Source organism: Carcharodon carcharias, chromosome 2 (genome assembly GCF_017639515.1).
Source record: "Carcharodon carcharias isolate sCarCar2 chromosome 2, sCarCar2.pri, whole genome shotgun sequence".
Classification (NCBI taxonomy): domain Eukaryota; kingdom Metazoa; phylum Chordata; class Chondrichthyes; order Lamniformes; family Lamnidae; genus Carcharodon; species Carcharodon carcharias.
The window spans coordinates 219209124-219235553 of NC_054468.1; the positions used below are offsets into that span (position 1 = coordinate 219209124).

At 42.8% G+C, this 26430-nt stretch overlaps 1 protein-coding gene across 5 annotated transcripts in view; it reads left to right on the forward strand.

Moving 5' to 3' along the window:
* Positions 1 to 26430, forward strand: part of sdccag8 (SHH signaling and ciliogenesis regulator sdccag8) — a 414295-nt gene that overhangs the window by 49392 nt on the left and 338473 nt on the right. For all 5 annotated transcript variants that reach the window (XR_005945612.1, XR_005945613.1, XM_041209153.1 and 2 more), the window contains 3 exons: positions 3048 to 3236; positions 5875 to 6013; positions 16625 to 16777. Coding sequence is in view for 3 of the 5 variants with exons in the window: in XM_041209153.1 (XP_041065087.1) it covers positions 3048 to 3236; positions 5875 to 6013; positions 16625 to 16777 (481 nt within the window). In the remaining 2 variants the exon portion in view is untranslated. The remainder of the gene's footprint in view (positions 1 to 3047; positions 3237 to 5874; positions 6014 to 16624; positions 16778 to 26430) is intronic.

Genomic DNA, 26430 nt, shown 5'->3' on the forward strand with positions numbered 1-26430 from the left:
GAACTGCAGTGCTTTAATGAGAAGGTTCATCGCCATGCAGGTAAATTAAAGGTGGGCAAATTTGACTCTGCCAGCGTCATCCACAATCTGAGAGGAACAAAGTAGCAGCAATGAAGAGAGAGGGAGGTGGCATTTGAAATCGGCGTTGTTGGCTGTCCCTCAATTTGAGGATGACAACTACCTACGATCACGAGTTTCTGCCCTGTGACTTTGTGACTTTGTGACTGAACAGTCCGATTCTTAACCCACAGAGCTCTGGGCACTTGGGGCAAGATGTCCCACGAGGTTGTGGGACCGGAAGGCAGGATTTGCTTCCTTTTGTTTCCTTCTGTGCTGTGCTCTGCCTCATTAAGACGTTGTGACTAAAAGCATGATGCAGCTTGATGGACAAGTTGTTGCCATTTTGAAAGAATAGTAGCAAGCTCCTCCCAGTTATTAATGTCAATGCTGCCATGCTTCGAGGAGAGCTTCAGAGTGTCTTTGAAGTGTTTTCTTTTTCCTCCCCCAGACAGCTGGCCGTTTGAGGGTTGAAAAAACAGGACTTGAAGGGGGTGACTCTTTTCAGCCATCTGGACAAAATGTCTAGTTCATCAAAGTTGATTTTGCAGGAGTTTTGCCTGAATGCTTGTGTAGCTCGCTTCAGGAAAGATACCAGCGTTTGTTCAATGGTCCTCCCGTTGAATCCAGATGAGACGGTGGAGAAATTGCCGATTGAATTTCTCTACAGCTCTTATGTGTTGCTCATGCCCAGTCCAGGTCTCACTGGTGTACAGGAATGTGATGATGACAACTGTTGTGTACATTCAGACTTTTGTTGACTTGCAAGGATCTCTGTTGTCAAACACTCGCTATCATAGTTTGTAGAAGGCTGAGCTGGCACAGCTGATCCAATGTTGGATCTCCTCATCAATGGTGGTCTTTTGAGAAAGGTGGCTACCAAGGTATGGGAAGTGCTCAATATATTCCAAAGTCTCTCCTCCTTTATGTATGGGAGATGGAATATTTGGCTGGTTTGGGTTCATACATGAGTTTTATTCTTGTAAAATTCAAGGACAGGTTGAGTTTCTTGTATGCAGAATTGGAAGATCAAGAGTGGCATGCAAATCTGGTGCAGATGGGCAACAACGCCACAGTCATCTGCAAATTTTAGATCATGTAGATCTATGGTGGTCAGTTTAGTTTTGACACGTAGACAATTGAGGTTAAAGAACTTTCCATCTAGGCAGTATTTATTATTGATACCAGAGGGCAGTTGATTTTCGATGAGGCGAATAGCCACTATCAGGTATATTGTAAGCGATGGGAGCGATCACACAGCCTTGCTTGACTCCTGTCCAGATGTTGAAGGCATCTGTTTTAGATCTCCCACTCAACACAGTTTCAGTCACAATGTCATGAAGCAATTGGAGGATTGTGAAGAAGTGCCTTGGACATCCAAATCTTTGGAGTACAATCCACAGAGCCTCATGATTTACTGAGTAAAATGCTTTGGTTAGGTCAAAATACAATGGAAAGTTCCCAATGTTGTTCTTGATGTTTTTCTTTGACTTGTCTGTCAACAAAGACCATGTCAGAGGTTCCTCTGGAAGGTCTAAAGCCACACTCTATCTCTGGGAAGTAGGTGATTAAGTAGAACGCATGTCAGGATTTTCCTTGCTACAGACGAGAGGGAACTAGCTCAAAAGTTCCCACAACTTGATTATCTTCCTTCTTAAAGATTGTTGCATTTCTGGAGTGGGGTAGGGGGTTGGGTAGGGTATTTTTCCTCCCAAATCCTTAGGATGAATGCATAGAGTCTTGATGTGAGCAAAAGTCCGTCAGCCTTGTAGACCTCAGCTGGAATACCATCGGGGCTGCAAGCTTTGTTTTTTTTCATCTGTTTGATTGCTTGTTGCAGTTCACCCATGGATTCGATCACAGGATACTGGGGGAATAGCTCAGATAGCTCACAGAAGGGGAGTTGTTGAAAATTATTTTCCACCATTGACTGATGGCCTTGTTGTCTTTAAGAAGAGAAATGCCATCCTGTTAGCAAAGGGGATATTGTCTGTTTGACTTTGGTCTATAATGGGCCTGGGGGCTTCAAAAAAAAGTTTTGCATATGATGATGGTCAGCATATTATTGAATCTTTCAGGCTTTCTCTTCCCAGCACATGCTCTTTATCTTCCGGATTTGTGTTTGGGTGTCAGCCTTGAGCCGTTGGAATACTGTCTTCTTGACCTGTGACCTTGGGTTGTCCTAGCAGGCAGTGAAGGCTGCTTGTTTTGTTCTAGGTGGTCACGTCTTTCAGCATCATTTTCATCAAACCAATCCTGGTGATGACGATGCTCAAACCTAATGGTCTGGGTACAGGAGTCTAGTACAGCTGAATTTATTTGATCCCACTGGTCTGGAATTGATGTGTGAAGATTTTCCAGACTGGTCGTAAGCTGCACTTGGATTTCCTTTCTTCGGCTGGACTGCTTTAGGACTGATACATTGATCTTCCTGTTGGGCCTTTGGGCCTTGCGAAGCCTTTGCACTAGGTGGATGTTCATCACCAATTGAACAAGCCCAGCAGGCACTGGTATCCTTTATGGCTCAGGCAATACAGACATCACTTGGATCTTTAAGCCAAACAATTGCATAACCTAGGAGGTACCAATACTTTGATCTAGGATGCCTCCATGTGGTTTTGTCCTTCTGGTAGAAGATAGTGTTTGTTACAATGAGACCATGCTGAGCACACTTTGTTAGCAGGAAGATGCCACTTTTGTTGGCTTTTCCCACCCCTTGCTTTCAAAACCATGAACAATTATGGACTACAGAATTAATTATTAATGAAATGAGTCAATAGATTACTTTTTAAAACGCTAGTTGTCCATCATGTAGATTATTCAATAGAATTCTTCACAGCAGCATTTCTCACACTTGATCGTTTAAGCTTCATAGTTATGCAGTTTTTGTTTGGTGATAATTAAGTTGTGTTTTCTTTTCCACTCTTGATTTATTCCTATTCAATTGTGAATGCAATTGTTAAAACCTTTTATTATTTGCAATATTTTAGAAAAGACCTGTCAGAATCTCAAAAGGAATGTCAAGAGCTGGAAGAACGATTAAAGATTCAACAGTCTTTGCTTGCAATGGACAGTTCAGAACGTGTTGCTGGCCTGTGTTTGAAATGTGCCCAGCATGAGGCAGTTCTGGCCCGGACTCGTACTGATGTAGAGTTGAAAGCTGTTGATAGATTAAGAAAGTAAGTATTTTTTTTAATTGTTTGAGATGCAGGCAATTTTTTCCCCATTAATATTTGAAGACCCCTCTCTGTTGCTTTATGTCTTAGTAAGTAACAAATAAATGGAATCAAGCTTGGGGGGGATTTACTCTCCAAAAATTAGATTCGGAAGCAAAATCAGAAAGCGTGATTTAACACCCAAAGGTAGTTGAAATTTGGAGCGCTCTCCCTGGAAAGAATGTGGCTGCTAGGACAATTGGAGTCCTCAAGGTTGAGATGGATGGTTTCCTTTTGTTAAGGATATCAAGGAAAGGTGCGAAGGTGAGAAGATGGATTTGAGATTAGCTGTGATCTAATTGATAGTGCACGAGTCAAAGAGTTTGAATAGCCTACCCCTGTGCAGAATATCCCTCTACCTTTAGAATAATTATAACATCTCCAGATTTTGCTTTGATGAAATTCTGTATACATGGATAAACTAAAACCTGAGCTCTGCAGCCTGTATCATCATGTGCACCAAACTCTGGATACTCATTATAATAATAATAATAATAAAAACAAAAAACTGCAGATGCTGGAAATCCAAAACAAAAACAGAATTACCTGGAAAAACTCAGCAGGTCTGGCAGCATCGGCGGAGAAGAAAAGAGTTGACATTTCGAGTCCTCATGCCTATAGTTCCCTGTTGCTTTCTCCATGACAATGCCTCGGCCAATCCAATTCGACTTGCCAATCAATCAGCACTTTTTTCTCCTGTTGTATAAATTGTTGTGATCATTTGAAATGTGGCATTCTTACATTTTGATGAGTGCAAGACAAAAAAAACTTTAGCAATGTGTCTCTCTTTTCAGCAATATTCAAATAACTAGTTCACAATTCCACAGAGAAGCAGTTTGTTTAATCAAGATTAGTTTTTTCTGTTACAGTAATTACATAACCATAACCAGAGTTAACATGAATTATTGTATTAGCTAAATTACATTTGTTGAATAGAAGCATTTGACCAGTGTCATTATGTGAGGTTTTGGGTTTCGCAAGTGCACAATCTAAAAAGAAGAAATACTTTCTGTCATTATGACTTTGGCCTTTGACTGAGGAAGGGAAACATTTGTCCATTGGTCAATACCTACTGCTTACTTCTAGAGCATAAAATTGCCCCTGAACGCATTATTAATCAAAGCTAAGCTGGTAATCATGTCCCAAGAGACTACATAATTGGCTGATGTGGAAAATGGAAAAAAAAATCTCACTAGTGCAGTGCCGTACACTGGTCATTTGAAGATATGACTCATGTACATTGTTAAACTAGAATAGATATGACTTGACAGTCAGGCATCTTGCCTATGTTATATCTGATCAAGTAGTGCTTGATGCTAATTCTGGGCGCCTAAAGTAGAACAGTATGTTTCCCAGTGCCTGCACTGATTTAAGAGAAGCAGGTATTTTAATACCTGGGAACAAAGCTGGTACACTGATGTTAAACTTGAAGATTTGTAGCCCGATTGTCTACGTTTACATTTGGAACTGTCAAGAATTATCAAGAATAGTCAGAGTGAAGGAAATTTAACTATGCTGATAAGTCCTATGTCTCACCCATGTCACCCAAAGTTTTGTACAGCTTGGCATCCCTCAGTTTGACCATGGAAATGTACTGGAATTTTTTTTTTTAATTATAGCAGAGCCAGGCTACTGACAAGAGTCTGGCTACTGAATAGGATAGACCGATCTCTTGGGAACAACTTGCAAATACTGTGATTCTGTGAACCTTCCATGCAGAATTTCTGTAACTAGAAGTGTCTTTCTGAATCCAGGTTGTTTATGTAGATCAAAAACAGAAGTGATTCCAAAAGTAATCCCTGGGCACTTCGTTCTCCATAACCTGACATTAATCTTCTATCAAGTGCCTGCTGCTTCCTCAGTTTCAGCTGATTGCTTTTGCACTTCCAAGTTTTATCTGGAACACCCATTCCATAAGTCTATTGAGTAGTTTTGCATATGGAAATTTACTGAAGAATTTCTAGAAGCTTAGTTTTTATACAGTATGTTAAAATCCAGGTGATTCCCTTTGAAAATTCCCTTAAATGAGCACGGAGCCTTCTGGCTTTGTGTACTTCACTGGCTACTTTTCAAAAGAAGTCCACCTTATTTCAAGGAGTAATATTTACTGCTGCTTTCCATTTTTAAAAATTCATTTGTCGCAGAACCATGACATTCTTTCAAGTTATCTGTGACATTAATCATCTTCTGAGAGAATCAGACTTCCACGATTATAAATTAAATGTTCAGCTCCAGAGAGGTTGTTCAATAGATTTTTCACTACAACATCATTAAAAACTTATTTGCTCCTTTTCCCACAAGCTCAAACTTTCCCCTGTTTTTAGAATAGTGGGCAATTAGCCGAAGTTCACGCCATAACATTAATTTCTGTGCAGATTCCATTGGTAAAAGCTGCAACAGTGCAGCCTGTGGAGGAGAGAAACAAGGTATCAATGACAGCAACTGTTGGATTTTTCCATTAAATTATGCATGTACAATTGGCAGAAACTGCTGACAGTTTTAGTCATTAAAATCCCCTTATGAGTGTTTTTACATTTTAAAAAAATGTTTTATAATTTAAAATGAATCAATAATAAGGTTATAATTCATTTGCTTTGTGTAGAGAAAGAGATGACTTGATGAACATGCTGGCAATTTTGAGAAGCAACGTTAATGAAATGCAGGCCAGGGAAGATTCTGCATGTCGGCAAGTGAAACAGGCTACAGAAGTAGCAGAAGAAGCCAATTTGGAGAAAATACAGGTAATAAAAAGACAAAGTAGGCATGACTGAGTAGATATAATACCCATTGTTCTAAAAGTAGAAAATGCTGGAAATATTCAGCAGGTCTAGCAGCATCAGTGGAATGAGAAACTGAGCAAGTGTTTCAGGTTGATGTCAGAGTGTACCTGATATGAGAGTGCTTCATGGGAAGTGCTGAGAAAAAAAGAAAGGCTTGTATTTATATAGTTCCTTTCACAACCTCAGACTCAACAACATCACTAAAATAGACTACCTGATCATTATTTCATTGCTGTTTGTAGGACCTTGATATGCTCAAATTACCTGCCATGTTTCATACATTACAACAGTGACTACACTTCAGAAGTACTTCATTTGGCTGTAAAATGCTTTGGGAAGAGGAACCATCCCCATCACTAAAGCCCTCACCTTGATCAGCACAAAAATATCCACTGATAGAAAGAAGAAGTTAAAGTTCAGAATGAATTTGCGTATTCACAAGTAATGCTTCACCATTAAATAGAAAAAATGTAAAACCTTAAACATATTATTTTAGTTTCTATCTTTTTAAAATATCTGTGACATTAATCATCTTCTGAGGGAATCAGACTCCCACGATTAAAAATGAAATGTTCAGTTCCAGAGAGGTTGTTCAATAGATTTTTCACCACTACGTTATTAAAAACTTAGTTGTCCCTTTTTCCACAAGCTCGAACTTTTCCTCTGTTTTAAGAATAGTGGATAATTAGCCTAAGTTCACACCATAACATTGATTTCTGTACAGATTCCATTGGTGCAGGCTGCAACAGTGTGTGGTCTGTGGAGGAGAGGAACAAGCTATCAATGACAGCAACTGCTGGATTTCTGCATTAACTGTGCACGTGCAATTGGCAGAAATTGCTGACGGTTTTAGTCATTAAAAATGGCGAATATTGACAGCCACCCATTTATTATTAGTGCAGCAAAATCCAAGCCATTGAAAGGCAATAAAAAGACTTTCAATGCCCACATTTGAAATGAGGGTAGGAAATAGGGCTATTAATGATGAAGGACGCAAGCTTGTAATGGAGAGTGAGAAAAGAAAAAAGTGCTTCAGATTTCACCGAAAAATGGATATTAACATGTAGAACCACTAGGGCTGGTGGGGTGAATGTATTTAATGGACCTTATTATTCAAAGAAAATTGGTGTTAAAGAAGTTATTTGAGGCAGACATGTCATTAGGACTTAATGGTTTACATTAGAGGGTGCTGATAGAAATTATAGGCCAGCTAGCCTTACTTCAGTCATAGGTAGACCAGGAGAGATTATAGTGCTGATGAAGTTGTGTTAATTTTTAGTCAAAGTCATATACTTGGATTGTGTGTACAATGCAATTTATTGCTGAGCCCAATGGTAGCATTGGTATTAGGGAGTGATGACTGAACAGAGAGCGAGAGAGAGAGACTGACCACTAGAGCAGTGGCTCCACCCCTAGGCTGCATGCCTATTACCTAGTGAACATATGCTTTCAGATGAGAGAAATGTTTTAAGTAATCTTTTCTGTTTTTATTTCCAGGACCTTTTTAATGGGCTTCTTTGATGGGATTTTTTCATAGTTTTCTCTTTCAGAGACATTTTTGTTTTTAAAAAACATATTTTTGATAAACCTTTTAGTATGACTTTTTAAAGTTTGTTATAAAAAGGTTGTTTGATAAACTTGTTTTCAAACCAAAATTACAATTAGATAGTGCTTCAGACTACTAATGGGAGCATGAGGCTTTTGTTCATGATTCAGAGACAGCTCAGAGTTGTTTACTGTGGTGAGATGGAGGCAGGATGGATTGGTTTCACCTTCTGTGTTATGTGTCAGCTGTGGCTTAATTGGTAGCACACTTGTCTCTGAACCATAAAGTTCATTTATCAAGTCCTACTCCAGGGCTTGACCACAAAAGTGGAGGTTGACACTCGTGTGCAACACTGTATTGTTGGAGGTGCTGTCTTTCAGGTGAATGACCCTTCAACAGAACTAAGTAAAAATAGAAAAGAGTTGAAATATAAGCTGATTTAAGAGGGTGGGGATGGGTGGGACAGGTAGAGCTGGATAGAGGGCCAGTGATAGGTGGAGATTGCCAAAAGATGTCATAGACAAAAGGACAAAGAGGTGTTGAAGGTGGTGATATTATCTAAGGAATGTGCTAATTAAGGGTAGAAAGCAAGACAAGGTACAGATAGCCCTAGTGGGGGTGGGGTAGGGTGAAGGGAAGGGATCGAAATAGGCTAAAAGGTAGAGATAAAACAATGGATGGAAATACATTTAAAAATAATGGAAATAGGTGGGAAAAGAAAAATCTATATAAATTATTGGAAAAAAAGGGGGGGAATCGGAAAGGGGGTGGGGTTGGAGGAGAGGGTTCATGATCTAAAATTGTTGAACTCAATGTTCAGTCCGAAAGGCTGTAAAGTGCCTAGTAGGAAGATGAGGTGCTGTTCCTCCAGTTTGCATTGAGCTTCACTAGAACAATGCAACAGGTCAAGGATGGACATGTGGGCATGAGAGCAGGGTTTAGTGTTGAAATGGCAAGCGACAGGGAGGTCTGGGTCATGCTTGCGGACAGACCGAAGGTGTTCTGCAAAGTGGTCACCCAGTCTGCGTTTGGTCTCTCCAATGTAGAGGAAACTGCATTGGGAGCAATAAATGAAATAGACTAAATTGAGGGAAGTGCAAGTGAAATGCTGCTTCACTTGAAAGGAGTGTTTGGGCCCTTGGATGGTGAGGAGAGAGGAAGTAAAGGGGCAGGTGTTGCACCTTCTGCAGTTGCATAGGTAGGTGCAGTGAGAGGGGGTTGAGGTGTAGGGGGTGATGGAGGAGTGGACCAGGTTGTCCTGGAGGGAACGATCCCTGCGGAATGCCGCCGGGGGTGGGGGGTGAAGGGAAGATGTGTTTGGTGGTGGCATCATGCTGGAGTTGGCGGAGGCTGGTGGGGTGATAAGTGAAGACAAGGGGGACCCTATCATGGTTCTGGGAGGGAGAGGAAGGTGTGAGGGCGGATGTGCGGGAGATGGGCCGGACACGGTTGAGGGCCTTGTCAATGACCGTGGGTGGAAAATCTCGGTTAAGGAAGAAGGAAGACATGTCAGAGGAACTGTTTTTGAAAGTGGCATCATCAGAACAGATGCGACAGAGGCGAAGGAACTGAGAGTTTGGGGTGGAATCCTTACAGGAAGCGGGGTGTGAGGAGCTGTAGTCGAGGTAGCTGTGGGAGTCGATCGGCTCTTAATGAATATTGGTGGACAGTCTGTCACCAGAGCTTGAGACAGAGAGGCCAAAGAAGGGAAGGGAGGTGTCAGAGATGGACCATGTGAAAATGATGGAGGGGTGGAAATTGTAAGCAAAATTAATAAATTTTTCCAGGTCCAGACGAGAGCATGAAGCAGCACCGAAGCAATCACTGATGTACCGAAGAAAGAGTTGTGGGAGGGGGCCAGAGTAGCACTGGAACAAGGAATGTTCCACATACCCCATAAAGAGACAGGCATAACTGGGGCCCATGTGGGTACCCATAGCCACACCTTTTATTTGGAGGAAGTGAGAGGAGTTGAAGGAGAAATTGTTCAGTGTGAGAACAAGTTCAATCAGACGGAGGAGAGTAGTGGTGCTTGGGGACTGTTTGGGCCTCTGTTCGAGGAAGAAGCGAAGAGTCATCAGACCATCCCGGTGGGGGATGGAGGTGGAGAGGGATGGTGAAGAGGAGGTGGTTGGGGCCAGATGTCGGGTGTCAGAGGAATCACGAATTTAGGTGAGAAGGGACTGGACAAGTGGAGAGAGAATGGAGTCAAGATAGCAAGAAATGAGTTCCGTGGGGCAGGAACAGGCTGACACAATCGGTCTGCCGGGACAGTCCTGTTTGTGGATTTTGGGTAGGAGGTGGAAGCGGGCTATCCGAGGTTGGGAGGCTATGGGGTTGGAAGCTGTGGAAGGAAGATCTCCAGAAGAGATGAGGTCAGTAACAGTCCTGGAAACAGTGGCTTAATGTTCAGTGGTGGGGTCATGGTCCAGGGAGAGTTAGGAGGAAGTGTCTGCGAGTTGACGCTCAGCCTCTGCGAGGTAGAGGTCAGTGCAGCAGACAACAACAGCACCACCCTTGTCAGCAGGTTTGATGACAATGACAGGGTTAGACCTGAGTGAACGGAGTGCAGCAAGTTCAGAGAGAGACAGCTTAGAGTGGGTGAGAGGAGCAGAGAAATTGAGACGACTAATGTCGCTCTGACAGTTCTCAATGAAAAGATCAAGAGAAGGTAAGAATCCAGGTGGAGGGAGTATATTGGAGGCAGGTAAAAGGATCCGTTGAATGGGGAGAGGACTCCTGCCCAAAGAAGTGAGCACGGAGACAAAGGCGGCAGAAGAAGAGTTCAGCACCGTGCCGAGCCCAAAATTCATTGAGATGAGGGTGCAAGGGTATGAAACTAAGTCCTTTGCTAAGCACTGAATGTTCAGCATCAGAGAGGGGAAGGTCAGGGGATATGGTGAATACGCGACTGGGGCTGGGATTGGAAGATGGGATAGGGACAGGCAGGCAGGGTGGAGGGTCCTGGATGGGTGTTGGTGTCGATAAGTTGTTGGACCTTGCGTTCCTTTGCACCTGAAAGAAAGAGACAGAGTTTCTTGTTGAGGCGTCGGATGAGACGAAGAATAAAATGAAACTGGGGGCACGTGCAGCTTAGAAATAGGGTGCAGCGGTGCTTCTGGAGGGAGAGGTCGAGTGTGTTCATATGGCGGCGCATGGCACTGAGTATGGATCTCAGAATGCGACGAGAATAGCGATCCGAGGAGCATTGTATGTCCTGGAACTAGTCGAAGGGTCATGAGGACTCGAAACATCAACTTTTTTCTTCTCCGCTGATGCTGCCAGACCTGCTGAGTTTTTCCAGGTAATTCTGTTTTTGTACTGAGGAAGGAAATATGGCTGTGAAAGCTGGTTTTAGTAAACACCTTGTCAAACACCAGGAGAGAAATGGAAAGCAATGAAGAGGGATACCGAAATCCTGCTTCATTTCCTACATTACAACAGTCTACACTTCAAAAGCACTTCATTGTTTTTAAAATGCTTTGAGGTATCCAGTAGTCGTGAAAAGCATTGTATAGTGCAGGTCTATTTTTGTTATGGCCACTTTGATGTCCGCTGAAAGGAAAGAATGGCTCTAGTTTAGTGACTGAGATGTGTATATTTTATAGTTCCTTCGGAGAGGGAGAGACAAAAAGAAGCATTGTGGGCAGTTGTCTTAGAAATAGGAAATAGAAATTGCTGAGCTTCGTAAGGGAGAAAGTTGTTTTTTTATTCTTTCATGGGATCTGAGCACCGCAGGCAAGGCCAATATTTGTTGCCCATCCCCAATTGCCCTTGAGAAGGTAATGGTGAGCCACCCTTTTTCAACTTCGTCCACCTAGAGTAGGTACACCCACATTGCTGTTAGAAAGCGAGTTCCAGGTTTTTGGCCTAGTGACAGTGAAGGAATGGCAATATAGTTCAAAGTCAGGCTTGTGTGGCTTGTAGGGGAACTTGCAGTTGGTGGTGTTCCCATGTGCCTGCTGCCCTTGTCCTTCAAGATGGTAGATGTTGCAGGTTTGGAAGGTGTTGAAGGCTTGGTGAGTTGCTGCAGTTCATCTTGTATATCCTGCACACTGCTGCCACTCTGCACCAATGGTGGATGAGGTGCTGATCAAGCAGGCTGCTTTGTCCTGAATGATTTTTTAAAAATTCATTCATGGGATGTGGGTGTCGTTGGCTGGCCAGCATTTATTGCCATCCTGAACTGCTGCAGCCCATTTATGTAGTTAACCCTTTGTGCTGTTAGGGAGGGAGTTCCAGGATTTTGACCCAGCAACAGTGAAGCAACGGCGATATATTTCCAAGTCAGGATGATGTGTGGCCTGCAAGGGCACTTCCAGGTGGTGGTGTTCCCATGCATCTGCTGTCTTTGCCTTTCTAGATGGTAGCAGTCGTGGCTTTGGAAGGTGCTGTGCAAGGAGCCTTGGTGAGTTCGTTCAGTATATCTTGTAGATGGTGCACACTGCTGGAACAGTGTGTCGTTGGTGAAGGGAGTGAATTTTTGTGGATGGGCTGTTTTGTCCTGGATGGTTCATCCAGGCAAGTGGGGAGTATTCCATCAGACTCCTGACTTGTGCCTTGTAGATGGTGGACAGGCTTTGGGGACTCAGGATTTGAGTTATGTGCCGCAGGATCCCTAGCCTCTGACCTGCTCTTGTAGCCACAGTATTTACATATCTGGCCCTATATATTTCCATATTTCCTCCGTTCTGGTGAAGAGTCATACGGACTCAAAACGTTAACTGTATCCCTCTCCGCAGATGCTTTCAGACCTGCTGAGTTTTTCCAGCTATTTTTATTTCTGTTTCAGATTTCCAGCATCCGCAGTATTTTGCTTTTATTTGCATATTTAGCCCAGTTCAGTTTCTGGTCAATGGTAACCTTGAGGATGTTAATAATGGGGGCGATGGTTAGATTCTCTTGTTGGAGATGGTCATTGCCTGGAACTTGTGTGGCACGTATGTCACTTGCAACTTATCAGCCCAAGCCTGAAAGTTGTCTAGGTCTTGCTGTATATGGGCATGGACTGCTTCAGTATCTGAGGTGTCGTGAATGGTACTGAGTACTGTGTAATCTTCAGCAAACATCCCTACTTCTGACCCGGCGATGGAGGAAATGTCAGAACTGTTAAAATATTTGGTATCTTTCTTTTCTTTTCTTGGCAGTTCTATACTGCCACTAACATACTGCACCCACAGCTACATCCAGTTCACCAGGCATTTCTGTTGTTACCGCGAGCTGTTTTGAGTCAAATTTGCTGCATTTGGCTTTCTGTAAACAGTTCTCAGATTCACCTCTACTGCTATAAAGCAAATTCACAAGTAAAAAGATCAAATAATTAGAATAAAATAAGCAAATGAGATCTTTAATATTGCTTTGTATCTAAAAACATAGGACATGATGTTGAACTTGTATGACACTTTTAGTTCGGCCACAATTGGAATATTCTGTGCAGTTTTGGGTATCCTTTATAGGAATAATGTAAAAGACATGGAAAATGTACAATATACTTTTAATGAAATGTTATGATGAAAGACTTGAAAAGTTAGGATTTTTTTCATTAATGCTGATAAGGTTAAGAAGTTTTCAAGATGATGAAGGTTTCCAGTAAGGTAAAGAGTGATAATGTGATTTCACTGTTTGACAAGACAGCAACAAAAGAATACAGTCTAAAGGTACCCCAAAAAGAATTTAAGCAGACATTTGAAAAGTTTCTTTCCAGGGAAGGTGGTAGAAATATTGAACTCTTTGACACAATCCTTTTTTGAAGCAGCATCCGTAAATTATTTCAATAAGTATTAGATAATTGTTCAAAAAGCAGGAATATTAAAGGGCTTAAGAAAGAAAGTATGGGAATAGACCATGGAGCTTGTATGGAGGGAATAAAATATGGCATTGACTTGATGGGCCTAAAGGCTGAATCTGTTAGCTTCTAATAGAGAGAAGAGTGTACTGCCAGCTGAAATTAACTGAAACATGAAGGCAGTGCATCTTCATTGGCTCAACATTTTAATTCTGCAATAGTATTTTGTCCCTGTTAACCTTTGATTTCACTGTACTAGGTAGTGTATCTTCTGACCATGGTTTCTGAAAACTTCTCACGTGGCACAAACCAGCTACTGCTGTTGTATTATCAAATGAATCATAAAATAAACTGATCTCTATAAGAACCATGATGGGTGAAAAAGAAAACAAAATGTGGATGCTGAAAATTTGAAATAGAAACAAAATGTTGGAAATACAAAAGCTGAAGTAACATCTGTGGAGAGAGAAACAGTTAACGTTTCAGGTCGATGACCTTTCATCAGCACTGTTCAGGTGGAAAAACAACCCCTTTTTAAGACAAACTTTCCAAAGTGCATTTATTGACAACCAAGGCAAAATAGTCATTAACATAATGTGCTCCCATTGTTTCTACCTCTAAACTTGACCACTCCTGGACGGTCTCCTTCATTCTATCCTCTGTAGACTTGTGATCGTCCAAAATCATGCTGCCCAAGCTCTAACCAAACCCTGATCACTTATCACCCCTGTGATTCTTTTATTAATTCTTTCATGAGATATGGGCGTCATTGGCAAGGCCAGCATATCTTGCCCAACCCCAATTGCCCTTGAACTGAGTGGCTTGCTAGGCCTTTTCAGAGGGTAGTTAAGAGTCAACCACATTACTGTGGATCTGGAGTCACATGTAGGCCAGAACAGGTAAGGACAGCAGATTTTCTTCCCTCAAGTGAACCAGATGGGTCTTTATGACAATTGATGATAGTGTCGTGATCACCATTACTGAGACTAGTTTTCAATTCCAGATGTGTTAATTGAATTTAAATTCCACCAGACGTGGGAATTGAACCCAAAGCCCCAGAGCATTAGACTGGGCCTCTGGATTACTAGACTGGTGACATTACCACAATGCCACCATTCCCCCCAATGTGGGCTTGCTGGCCCACATTGTCTCCCAGGCAAGCAACATTTTGATTTCAAAATTCTCATCCTTATTTTCAAATCCCTCCATAGTCTTGCCACTCCCTATCTCTGTAATCTCCTCTAAACCCCTGCTGAGGTCACTGCCAGTGTGTGGGCTTGCAGGTCCGAGCATAGCCCCAGAAACTGCTGATAATGTTCCTGGGGTTGCCTCTCCATGAGAGTTGCCACTCTCTCGATGGAGGAGGCTGTGCGCTTGGAGCTCCAGGTCAATACAGTGCTCACACTCCACATGGATTCCTCCATGACAGGGACTGTGGTATGCACACCTTGGGGATCTCTGCCAGATCCTGCCATGCATCCCGCTGGGCTTCCAGCACCTGCTGCCTGATGGACGACTCCAGAGGCTCATCATCTGCCTCAGACACAGCATGGTCCTTGTCTCCAGCAGTCCTCTGCCTGCCAGCCTCCCGGGCACTCTGCCTCTGCCAACTTCTCAAGCGAGTGTGATGTGCCCTCACCTCTGTGCACTACCAACTGAGCAGACACGCTATTGCCCACTGATGTGCCTGTATCTGCACTGGTACTTGGTGCAGAGAGAAGTTGTGACATAGGTGCATCTGTTGGCGGCTCCTCAGGTGTCAAGGGGGGTCCTCGGGGTCTACAGAACGTCGTGAGGATGATGCATCTGAGGGAGGAAGAGAATATGTTTGGTGCAAAAATCATTCCTAAGTGACCGTGAATGCACAATGGTTGCTTGCCACAAAGGACAACTACCTCACTGAGGCATTGTGATTGGACAAGCAATGGGTCCTCTGAATTTGAACTTCTCATTCAAGATGCCACGGCCCTACCTTTTCTTGCACACTCCCCAGTCTCTCATCTATCCACTGGACTTTTACTGTCCTCCAAGACCCCTGCCTCTCTGCGACCTGTGGACCTTGCTCCTCACTCGCATTCCATGTCCATGTCCATGTCAAACTGGAAAGGATCAGGATGTTGGGCACACTGCCATCCATTCGTGCATGCTCCAGCGCATTATGGCTTCTCTTCTGTACGGACAAAAGTGCATGCGTTTGTCCATCCTCAACATGCAACAATCACACCAACCTCATTCCCACCCACCCTAACCCTTTGGAGAGCCAGAATGAAATATCTGTCAGACTGGCACACCTCACTCTTCTATGCACCCAAAACAAGCAGAAACATCTCCCAGCCTTGGCCAGCATAGCGAAATATGCTATTTGGCACTCTTCTTCTCACACCCCTGTGTGCTACGATGAACATCCATCTTCCAAAGCATCTATACGTAGTTCGCTGCAAGGTTGGTATTCACCCTTGCAGATCACTGAAGATCATTGAACCTTTTTCGGCACTGGGACTCTGTCGGTGCACATCATCATGCCTGCTCACCTGGGCAGCCACCTCCATCAAGGCCTCCTTTGGTGGGGTGGTCTCCTTCTGCTATCCCACAACATCGAATATCATGCCAGGCACTCGCTGCCTCCACAAGGCACTTGTCAGAGAATCATGGGGCAGAGTGTCCATTGGCATTGCCCTCCCACCTGCTGTGCCCAGCACATGCTGAGGCCAGATTTTAGACTCTCTCCTGGACAGCTTTCTGAGGCTCCTCACCAACTTCTGGCAGCCTTCAGGGAGCGGCCTGTGCAGTTTTTATATCCCTCCTCTGGGTCCTCTTTGGACCTGGGCCCGTCACGCTCCCTCTCTCGCCCCCACCGGCAGCGCTGTGTCAATGTCTCGGGCGCGTTTCACGCAGGCTGGGCCTTAATTGGCCAGCCAGAATAAAATCGCGTGTCAGTTGCGGTTGTGGCCAGAATCAATATCGCGTCCACTTCTGGTCCTGCTGATCGCACACGCACAATGCGTGCAGAATTCAACCATTTTTTTCATATGGAGTACATTAATATTATATAAGAATAAACAGAGCAATGTGATTTAAATATAAAAAAAAATCTGTGTAGTGTTTGGGAACTCAGATAGATTGGAACTCGCATGAAACTACTATCTAGCTCCATTCCCAAAACAAGGTACAATGCAATAATCTATTAGCCTGTCATGTTCTGATTAGTTTCAAAGAGCAGTTTTATTTTCCTTTTCTCTAGGTTCTGGTCCATTGTGAGCAGCTGAAGAATGAGATGTTGCGTCAGAAAGAACGGCTAGAAAGGGAGCTAGCTTCTCAGCAAGAAAAAATTACAAATGCCAAGAAAGCAGTGCATGAAGAAATGAGGAAAGAAAGAGAAGGCTTGGCATCAAAGGTAAGAGTGTTGTTGTTTCACATTTAAAGAAAATGACCACTTCCTCAAAGCAAAATAATGCTGCATTGATATTCTTAACCACGTGTTTCAAACATAAACCAAATTTATTTGAATAATGCATCTGTTATTAGAAATTCATGTTATGGGATAACAAAAAAGAATCCTGTACATACACTTGTCACGTTATTGATGTTGTTTCTGTTACGGCCATTAGGTGGGGATGGTGGATGGTGGATGGTAAGATAGAATTCAGTTCTGTAGGGCAATTTTGTGGGTACATTCTACAGTTGAACGAAGAAAAGTTTTATTGAGGGGTAGGCACAACAAGTTGTGTTGCAACAAAATCTGCAGTTTGAAACTATGTGATATATGTATATGTGATCCATATACCTACATATATTAAGGTAAAAGCCAAAAACTGTGGATGCTGGAAATCCAAAACAAAAACAAAAATACCTGGAAAAACTCAGCAGATCTGACGGCATCTGCGGAGAGGAACACAGTTAACGTTTCAAGTCTGTATGACTCTTGAACAGAACTAAGGAAAAATAGAAAAGAGGTGAAATATAAGCTGGTTTAAGTGGGGGGGGGAGGTGGGACAAGTAAAGCTGGATTGTCTGTGACATCTTTTGGTTATCTCCACCTATCACTGGCCCTCTATCCAGCTCTACTTGTCCCACCACTCCCCCCCAACATCCCCCTTAAACCAGCTTATATTTCACCTCTTTTCTATTTTTCCTTAGTTCTGTTGAAGAGTCATACAAACTCGAAACGTTAACTGTGTTCCTCTCCGCAGGTGCTGTCAGACCTGCTGAGTTTTTCCAGGTATTTTTGTTTTTGACCACATATATTATTTTTCTAACCAAATTACAGATTTAAATTAAAAAATACATTTGGAGCTGGGGCATTTTTTGTCTTAAGCTTGTTGATTTGCCTGCTTTTGATTTTAATAAGACTTGGGAAACTTAAACCTGTTGTCAAGCTGGTGTTCATTATTTCAATATGTACTTTGAACATCCATTTAATAGAATGGATTCTGTACTGTCTCTCTCTACTTTAATAATGTATTTACTCTGTCATATCTTTCCACTCACAATATAATGTTCTGGACTGTAAGTCCCCTAGCCCTGTCCGCTATCATATTGCATTATTCTGAAAATGGGCAGATAAAATAGATGCTTCTTTCTGTCCATATGTACCTATCTAACTCTATGCTTGCTGCCGCCATTGGAGATTACAGGTAGTTGTAAAACACAACTCAACATCTTCTTAGGTTTGTAAGTATAAAAGCTATCTGAAGAAGGATACTAATGTACAGTGAAAAACACTTTGTAAAGAACATACCTTTTTATTTTCTGTTGGACTGTGGATTAAGATTGTAATAGCTGCAGGTTGAAAGACATGTCTACTGGAACAGGATGAGAGATATATACAGTTATGCAGTCCTGCATTTAATTGGCTCCTGACCAGGGTTTGTGTGAAGAGCAAGGCAGCAGAAGAGCTCCTGGACTGAAAGGCACAAGACTAAAACCTCTTTCTCCTGTGTGTGGAAGATTCCAGTAATTCCACAATAATAATTAGCTGGCTTTTCTTCTCATATCTCTATAACCTGCCCCCTCTCTCTCTGAAAACTCCTGTCAAGAGGCAAAAGGGAAAATCACCATTAGAGACATTGAAAGGCAGGTGCTCAACCAGTGAACTAAATACTGAAAGTGCTGGAAGACTAGTTCATGTCATCAGCAAGAACTGAAGGGAATTTGGAAGACATCGAACAAAATCAACCCATTGAATCCTGTACTCCGGAATTGGTGCTATTGAACTGTTTTACCCCATGCCAGCATTTATTGTCAATCCCTAATTGTCCTGTTCAGAGGGTATTTAAGAGTCAACCACATTGCTGTGGGTCTGGAGTCATGTGTAGGCCAGACCAGGTAAGGATAGCAGATTTCCTTCCCTAAAGGACACTAGTGAACCAGATGGGTTTTCATGACAATCGGCAATGGTTTCTTGGTCATCATCAGACTTTTAATTCCAGATATTTATTGAATTCAAATTCCACCATCTGCCATATCTGCAGAGCATTACCCTGGGTCTCTGGGTTACCAATCCAGTGCCTTGTATGTGTGTATATAGGGATTTAAGAAGGGAGTAGAGTTTAAATTATAGCATTAGAAATTTGCAGTTCGTATTTCATTTTTGCCACTGGTTAATGACAGTTTGTTCAATAAACAGTTATTTACTTAAGTTTACAAACCTGGTGCTCGTATTCTGTTAACCTAAATTAAACAGGTAGAATTGAAGCAATCTGGTGGTTTGATCAAACTATTTTCACATTTGTCACAGCTCAGGAAACAGGGGTTTAGTATCATAACACACTATCCCAAGTGGGTCGTGACAACTTATTGCAGCAGATCACCTCGTTTTAGAGAAAAGAGGAATCACTGAAGGTAGAATGAGCTAACGTACTTACTGCCACTAATCACACCCATGGAGTTAGGCTTACGGTATTTATATCTTGAGGTCAAGTAAGACAAAATGAAGAAAATAATTACAGTATATTAGAATATGATTGGGGGTCATTTGCCAAAAAAGAAAATAATTCAAAACTATTACTTTGAATAGAATCTGTAAGGGACATTAGTAAGTTAAGGGCTGAAATAAAGGCTGGAATTTTAAACCTCCATGCCACCACCAAGAGCAAGCAGGTAGGTGGTGGGTGCATGGGTGGGCGGATGGTACTGTGCATGTCACCTACTGGCTTCTGGTATTTTACCAGTGGCGAGGTAGGTGTATGGTGGCCTGCCTGCTCTTGGGCCAATTAAGCCTTAAGCTATTTTACCCGGGGGTGGGGGATGTGCCCATGTAGCCTTGTGGGCTGCCTACGGGCTTGGGAAAGGTCTCCTGAGTGGGGTCTCCTGAGTGGGCATCTTGTGCACCCCAGTGGAAAGGGACCCAAGACTTGGACCAGCCCCACCCCCACCGCACCGGCCTTCCAGTCAATGGCCCCTCCCTCCCTGGTCAAGGCCTGCTTGACTGTCCTCAGCGAGGCCCCCAACTTATCTCAAACTCCGGCCTCCAGCAACACTCTTGCTCAGAGAATGACTCCAGTCCCAACAGTGGCCACTGCTCCTGGTGGCACTCCTGGGATTGGAGCGCTGCTGTCTCTCTGATTGGCCTCTTGGAGGTAGGACATCTTGCCTCACATGGGTGGAAGCCACAACGTTAGGCAACTAACTACCTGACAAACGTAAAATATGGCCATGGCTTCCAGGGTTGGCGGAGGTTCTGATTTTTCAGCCACTGGTTGGGGGTAAGGCCTCTATGTAAAATTCAGCCCAATGAGAACTGATGAGATTGATGGCCTATAGTCCACAACCTATGCTATTAATTGTAAATTAATGTCAAGGCAACTCTTTCAAGATCCATTGATAAAGGAATACAAAATGCAGAGCTCAACACCTATTTATCTTCTGGTACAGTGAAAATTTATACCCGTGTTACAGTTCCCCTTCCCCTCCCTCTCAAATGCATAGTATTGGAAGATTGAACATACTGAAGGTAAATTTGTGTAGGTTTTAATAATCGTTGAACATTCAAACTAGTTTTAAAAGAAACCATAAAGTGCCTACTACTGTACACTGAATAAATCAATGAAATTTAAGTACTGGAGAAAAACGGTAATTTAATCCCAGGGAGCTATAGGGATGCAGGAAATAAATGCATTTACTTTGCACATTACAAATGTAATAAATTATTTGTGCAGCTCTCGAGGAAGTTATTCCAGAGCAATTTTTATTGCGATAATCCACTCTTGACATCCGACTGATCCTCTGAAATTACTTATAAATGTCCTCTGTAGCCACCTGCTGGAGAAGTAAGATACTTATTGATTTTTGCTGAGAAAAGGGACATGTCGAAGAAATATCAAAGGCATCCTGCAGGATAATGGCTACCCTGATCAGATCATTTAGCGCTGTATATCACGCAAACTCATGAATGGGCCTAAGGCCTTAAGCCGTGAAAAGTGCCTAGTCTACCTCGGATTACTCTGGAAGGGCAAGCTATCTCAAAAATTTGAGCAACTGGTGAAACTAGCTGTTTTACGTTGCTACTATGCAGAAGCAACACATTCGCCACTAACTAGATGCTGCCGTCAAGCCAAGATGACATCCTACCTATCACGCAAATGAATAATGTTTCTTTTATTCATTCACGGGATGTGGGCTTCGCTGGCTGAGCCAGCATTTATTGCCCATCCCTAGTTACCCTTGAGAAGGTGGTGGTAAGCTGTCTTCTTGAACCGCTGCAGTCCATGTGGTGTAGGTACACCCACAGTGCTGTTAGGGTGGGAGTTCCAGGACTTTGACCCTGCGACGGTGAAGGAACTGCGATATATTTCCAAGTCAGGATGGTGAGTGACTTTGAGGGAAACCTCCAGGTGGTGGTGTTCCCACCTATCTGCTGCCCTTGTCCTTCTAGATGGTAGTGGTCGTGGGTTTGGAAGGTGCTGTCTAAGGAGCCTTGGTGAATTCCTGCAGTGCATTTTGTAGATGGTATACATTGCTGTTACTGTGCATTGGTGGTGGAGGGGGTGAATGTTTGTTTGTGGATGCAATGCCAATCAAGCCGGCTGCTTCGTCCTGGATGGTGTCCAAATTCTTGAGCGTTGTGGGAGCCACACTCATCCAGGCAAGTGGGGAGTATTCCATCACACTCCTGACTTGTAATTCCAGATTTTTTTTTCTGGAATTTCAGTGCCAGTGTGATGCTAGGTATGTAGGCCACATCCCAAAGACTGGCAGATTGTATCAAACAGCAAGTCCCAGCTGCTGTTCAGAACAGGCAAGGTACAGACCGTACCCAACCAACCTGTGCTTGCAATACTCAAAACACAGTGTCCAACATTAGATGTGATTCCACGGTTGGACAACATTTGCTAAATAATCCTCTGTGCTAAGAATTACGTGGACAACCAATTTAAGATTGTCAGTTGACCATGCAGTGTGGTGCATTTGCTTGTACTGGAAGCTATATTAATATACACAGGACCCTGTTCTTTGCAGACAGACAGAATGTGTACACATACTGCACCTGTTTCAGCTAAACAAAATAAGTGACAGCCATTTGCTGACTCATTCCTCAGGGTAATGCCTTGACCAACAGGGTTAAGCTGCCTAGTTTAAATTTCAAACAATGCTTGGCAGTTAACTGTCATTTGTTATCACTGGTACACTCTCCATGGCAATTCCAGAGACACAGGGTAATTCTCTGGGGACCCAAGTTCAACTCCCACCACGGCAGATGGTGAGATTTGAATTCAATAAAAAAAAAATCTGGAATTAAAAGTCTGATGATGACCATGACAATTGTCGTAAAAAAAAACCTATCTGGTTTAGGGTTTCCTCCTCCTCTAGGGAAGGAAACCTGCTGTCCTTACCTGGTCTGGCCTACATGTGATTCCAGGTCCACAACAATGTGATTGACTCTTAAATGGTCTCTGAACAAGGGCAATTAAGGATGGGCAATAAATGCTGGCCTTGCCAATGACACCTACATCCCATGAATGAATAATTTTAAAAAAATCAGAATCCACTTGCCAACCAATTAGCACTCTCTTCACATACAGTATAAATTGTTGTTTTCCCTTATATTGGTATTCTTGCAAAGTGTGCTGATGTGTGCAAGATGAAAAGCTTTGACATGTCTCTCTTTTGAGCAACATTCAAGTTCTGTGCTACCAAATGACTACTTATTGACTTATTGATCTTGATCATCTTAGAGTTGCTTTTTATTGTTCAGTTTACAAGGTGAATTGAAGGTAAACAGCTCCTCAAATTAATCTACAAATTATATCAAATGAATCAACAATTAATATTTATACTCTTCAGAATTAACAATGTCATGTCAATATCATGGCTTTGAAATTACAATGAGGATAATAAAATAAATAGGTTAATGTCTCCATAAATAAGTAAGCATTTACTAGTAATCAGGGCCAGGACTAATGATTTATTTCACCAAACTGAACAATATTTGTATAATTCACAAGTTTTTATTCTCAAGTACCAGAGCCATCTGCTTTGCTCATTTTATCTGAACTGCAATTCTTGCCTTTGTTACTCTACACTTGACTTCTCCAATGCACTCCTTGCTAGCTTCCTGAATCTGTTAGTGTGGGTTTATCTTGGGATTTGTTGTTTTCTTACTCAAGAAGAGATCTTGCTGGAGGCAATGTTTTTTTTTGTTCAAAAACATTTATTTACATGTTAACTATTTAAAAAGGTTAAATAAGATTAAGACATAGCTGGGGCAACTCTCTGAGGTGCTTCACACTCCTCTTCTCTATGAGTGACTTGACTATGACATAGCTATTGAGCATATGTATAAGGTGCTATCATTACTCTGCATTTTGCCCTAGAGTCTTTATCCCTATATTATTATGCACACATTCTCCTACACCTCCTCCCAAAGTCTCTTCTCTTAAAAGGAAAGTCTCTTTGGTGACTTCACCGTTATTTCTGAATGAGTGTGGAGCTCCTTCCAAGGTAGATGGGAATTCTGTTCCTCTGAGGTCAGCTCGTGGGTGTTGTCACTCCTGGTTTTCCTCATTTGTGGTTCTTAAGGTGTGACATTCTCTTGAGGGTCAGGGTGCTCTGCCCATGCTGTTAATGGTTTTCTGTTTATTGAAATTAGGGCAGATCTGTTCCTTCGAATTATATCTAAATGTGTCTTGACCAGATACGATCTCAGTTTCTGTAGCTTGTCAATTACTGTACAAGCATGGGTCTGGTCTCTGATCATGCATGGAGTACTCTGCCTCTGGTTAAACATACGAGCTTGACTCGCTTGATAGGCTTCTCCCTTCTTCGTAGCTCAATCATGGTCTTCCTATTTGGAAACAAAGTGGGGTGACCCTGGTGGCCTGCCTATGAGATTAGAAGGGGCCTCCTGATTGGGCACCTTATGTGGAAAGGGGCCTCATGCTTGAAATAGCCCCCACCCCACACCACACTGCCCTCCCAATTACCGGCCCCTCTATCCCTAGCCAGGGCCTGCTTGACTGGCCTTGGCAAGGCCCCCAACTTACCAGCCTCCAGCAACACCCCTGTTCAGGGACTGACTCCAGTTCCAGCAGTGGCCACTGCTCCTGGTGGCACTACTGGGACTGGAATGCTGCCGTGTCTCTGGCTCGGAAAGGAAGCTGGATCTTTAGCCTGCAGCCCATCAGAGGTTCGCATGGGGAAAACCCATTATGCAATTGTGTGGAGTGATACCTAAGCAGAGCGAGCTCAGAGTCATCATTCTTCGTCAGTAGGACTTTTATAGTGCATACTCCTAGCTCAGCTTCTCCATTAGACTAAGGGCATTTTGGGGAGTTTGTGGCATGCACAAATCCATACAACCCTGAGAAGGATTGGAAGCACTCGTTGGAAAATTGTTATCTGTTATCAGAGATGACAGTGTCTGGAATGCCATGTGTAGAGAACACTTACTTCAAGGAGGTAATAACGGCATCAGAGGTGAGGCCATGTAGCTATTTTGTTTCTTATTTTTTCACGGGACATGGGCAGAGCTGGCTAGGCCAGCACTTTTATTGCCCATCCCTAATTGCCCTTGAGAAGGTGGTGAGCTGCCTTCTTGAACTGCTGCAAGTCCATGTGGTGTAGATACACCGACAATGCTGTTTGGGAAGGAGTTCCAGGATTTTGACCCAGTGGCACTGGAAGAACGGCAATATAGGTCCAAGTCAGGATGGTGTGTGGCTTGGAGGGGAGATTGAAGGTGGTGGTATTCCCATGTATCTGTTGCCCTTGTCCTTCTAGGTGGTAGAGGTCATGGATTTGGATGGAAGGTGCTGTCGAAGTAGCCTTGGTGAGTTCCTGCAGTGAATCTTATAGATGATGCACACTGCTGCTATAATGCTTCGGTGGTGGGTGGAGACGATCTCTTCAATAGAGTATGAAATTCCCTGGCTCCCATACTGACTGCTGTGCCCTGGCTCAGCATTTGGCTTACCAAGATATCCTTGGTGCATCTTCCGGAGGTCTTCTGGTCGGAAAGCTTGTGGTACCAGCACCCTTGCATCGTCTACCAGGAGGTCGTCTGGTTGTGGTGAAGTGATGACATGAGGTGGGGTCGTTTGGAATGTATGTGGCCATCCTACCAGGGAGTACATGTGAATCTGGATGTATTCTTCATCTTGCCTTTGGGCTGTGTGAAATTAGAGCAACTTGGTCAGAATATAAAGAAAGGCAGAGAATAACTAAAGGGTTAATCAGGAGAAAGAAATTAGAGTACGAGAGGAAGCTGGCTAGAAATGTAAAAACAGGCAGTAAGCGTTTCTACAGGTATTTAAACAGGAAAAGAGAAGGTAAAGTGAATGTTGGTCCTCAAGATAGTGAGATTGTGGAGTTAATTATAGATATAAAGAAATGGTGGATGAAATGAACTAATAGTTTGCTTCTGTCGTCACTTTTGAGGATACAAAAAACATTCCAGTAATAGCTGTAAATCAGGAAGTGGAGGGGAGAGAGGAACTTGGTGAAATTACAATCATAAGGAAAGCGATACTGAGCAAGCTGATGGAGCTGCCGGCTGACAAGTCTCCTGGCTCAGGAAGACTTCATCCTTGTGTCTTAAAAGAGGTGGCTAATGAGATGATAGATGCAATGGTGTTAATTTTCCAAAACTCCCTAGATATTGGAAAGGTTCCATCAGACTGGAAAGTAGCAAATATAACCCCTCTATTCAAGAATGGAGGGAGGCAGAAAACAGGAAACTAATGGCCCGTTAGTCATGAGGAACGTGTTATAATTGATCATTAAGGAGGTTATAGCTGGGCATTTGGAAAAACTCAAGGTAATTGGGAAGAGTCAACATGGTTTTGTGAAATGGAAATCATGTTTAACCAATTTATTAGCGTTTTTTGAAGGAGTAACATGTGCCCTGGATAAAGGGGAGCCTGGAGGCATACTGTATTTGGATTTCCAAAAGGCGTTAAATAAGATATCACATCAAAGGTTACTGAGGAAAATAAAAGCTCATGGTGTAGTGGGTAACATATAGCCTGGAAAGAAGATTGGCTGGCTGGCCCAAATAGAGAGTATGCAAAAATGGGTCTTTGTCTGATTGGCAGGATGTGACGAGTGGAGTTCCGCAAGGGTCTGTGCTGGGGCCTCAACTTCTTACAATTTACATCAACGACTTAGATGAAGAGAGCAAAGGAATGGTAGCTAAATTTGCAGATGACACAAAGGTAGGTAGGAAAGTATGTTGTGAAGGGGACAAAAGGAGTTTGCAGACGGATATCGATAAGTTGATTGAGTGGGCAAAAATCTGGCAGATGGAGTATAGTGTGGGAAAATGTGGAGTTGTTCACTTTGGCAGGAAGAATAAAACAAGAGTATTATTTAAAAGGAGAATGACTACAGAATTCCAAGGTGCAGAGGGATCTAGGTGCTCTTGTGCATGAGTCATAACATATTAGTATGCAGGTACAGCAGGTAATTGAGAAGGCAAATGGAATGGTATCCTTTATTACGAGAGGAATTGAACATAAAAGTGAGGATAAAAACAAAAAAACTGCGGATGCTGGAAATCCAAAACAAAAACAGAATCTGTCGAAGGGTCATGAGGACTCGAAACGTCAACTC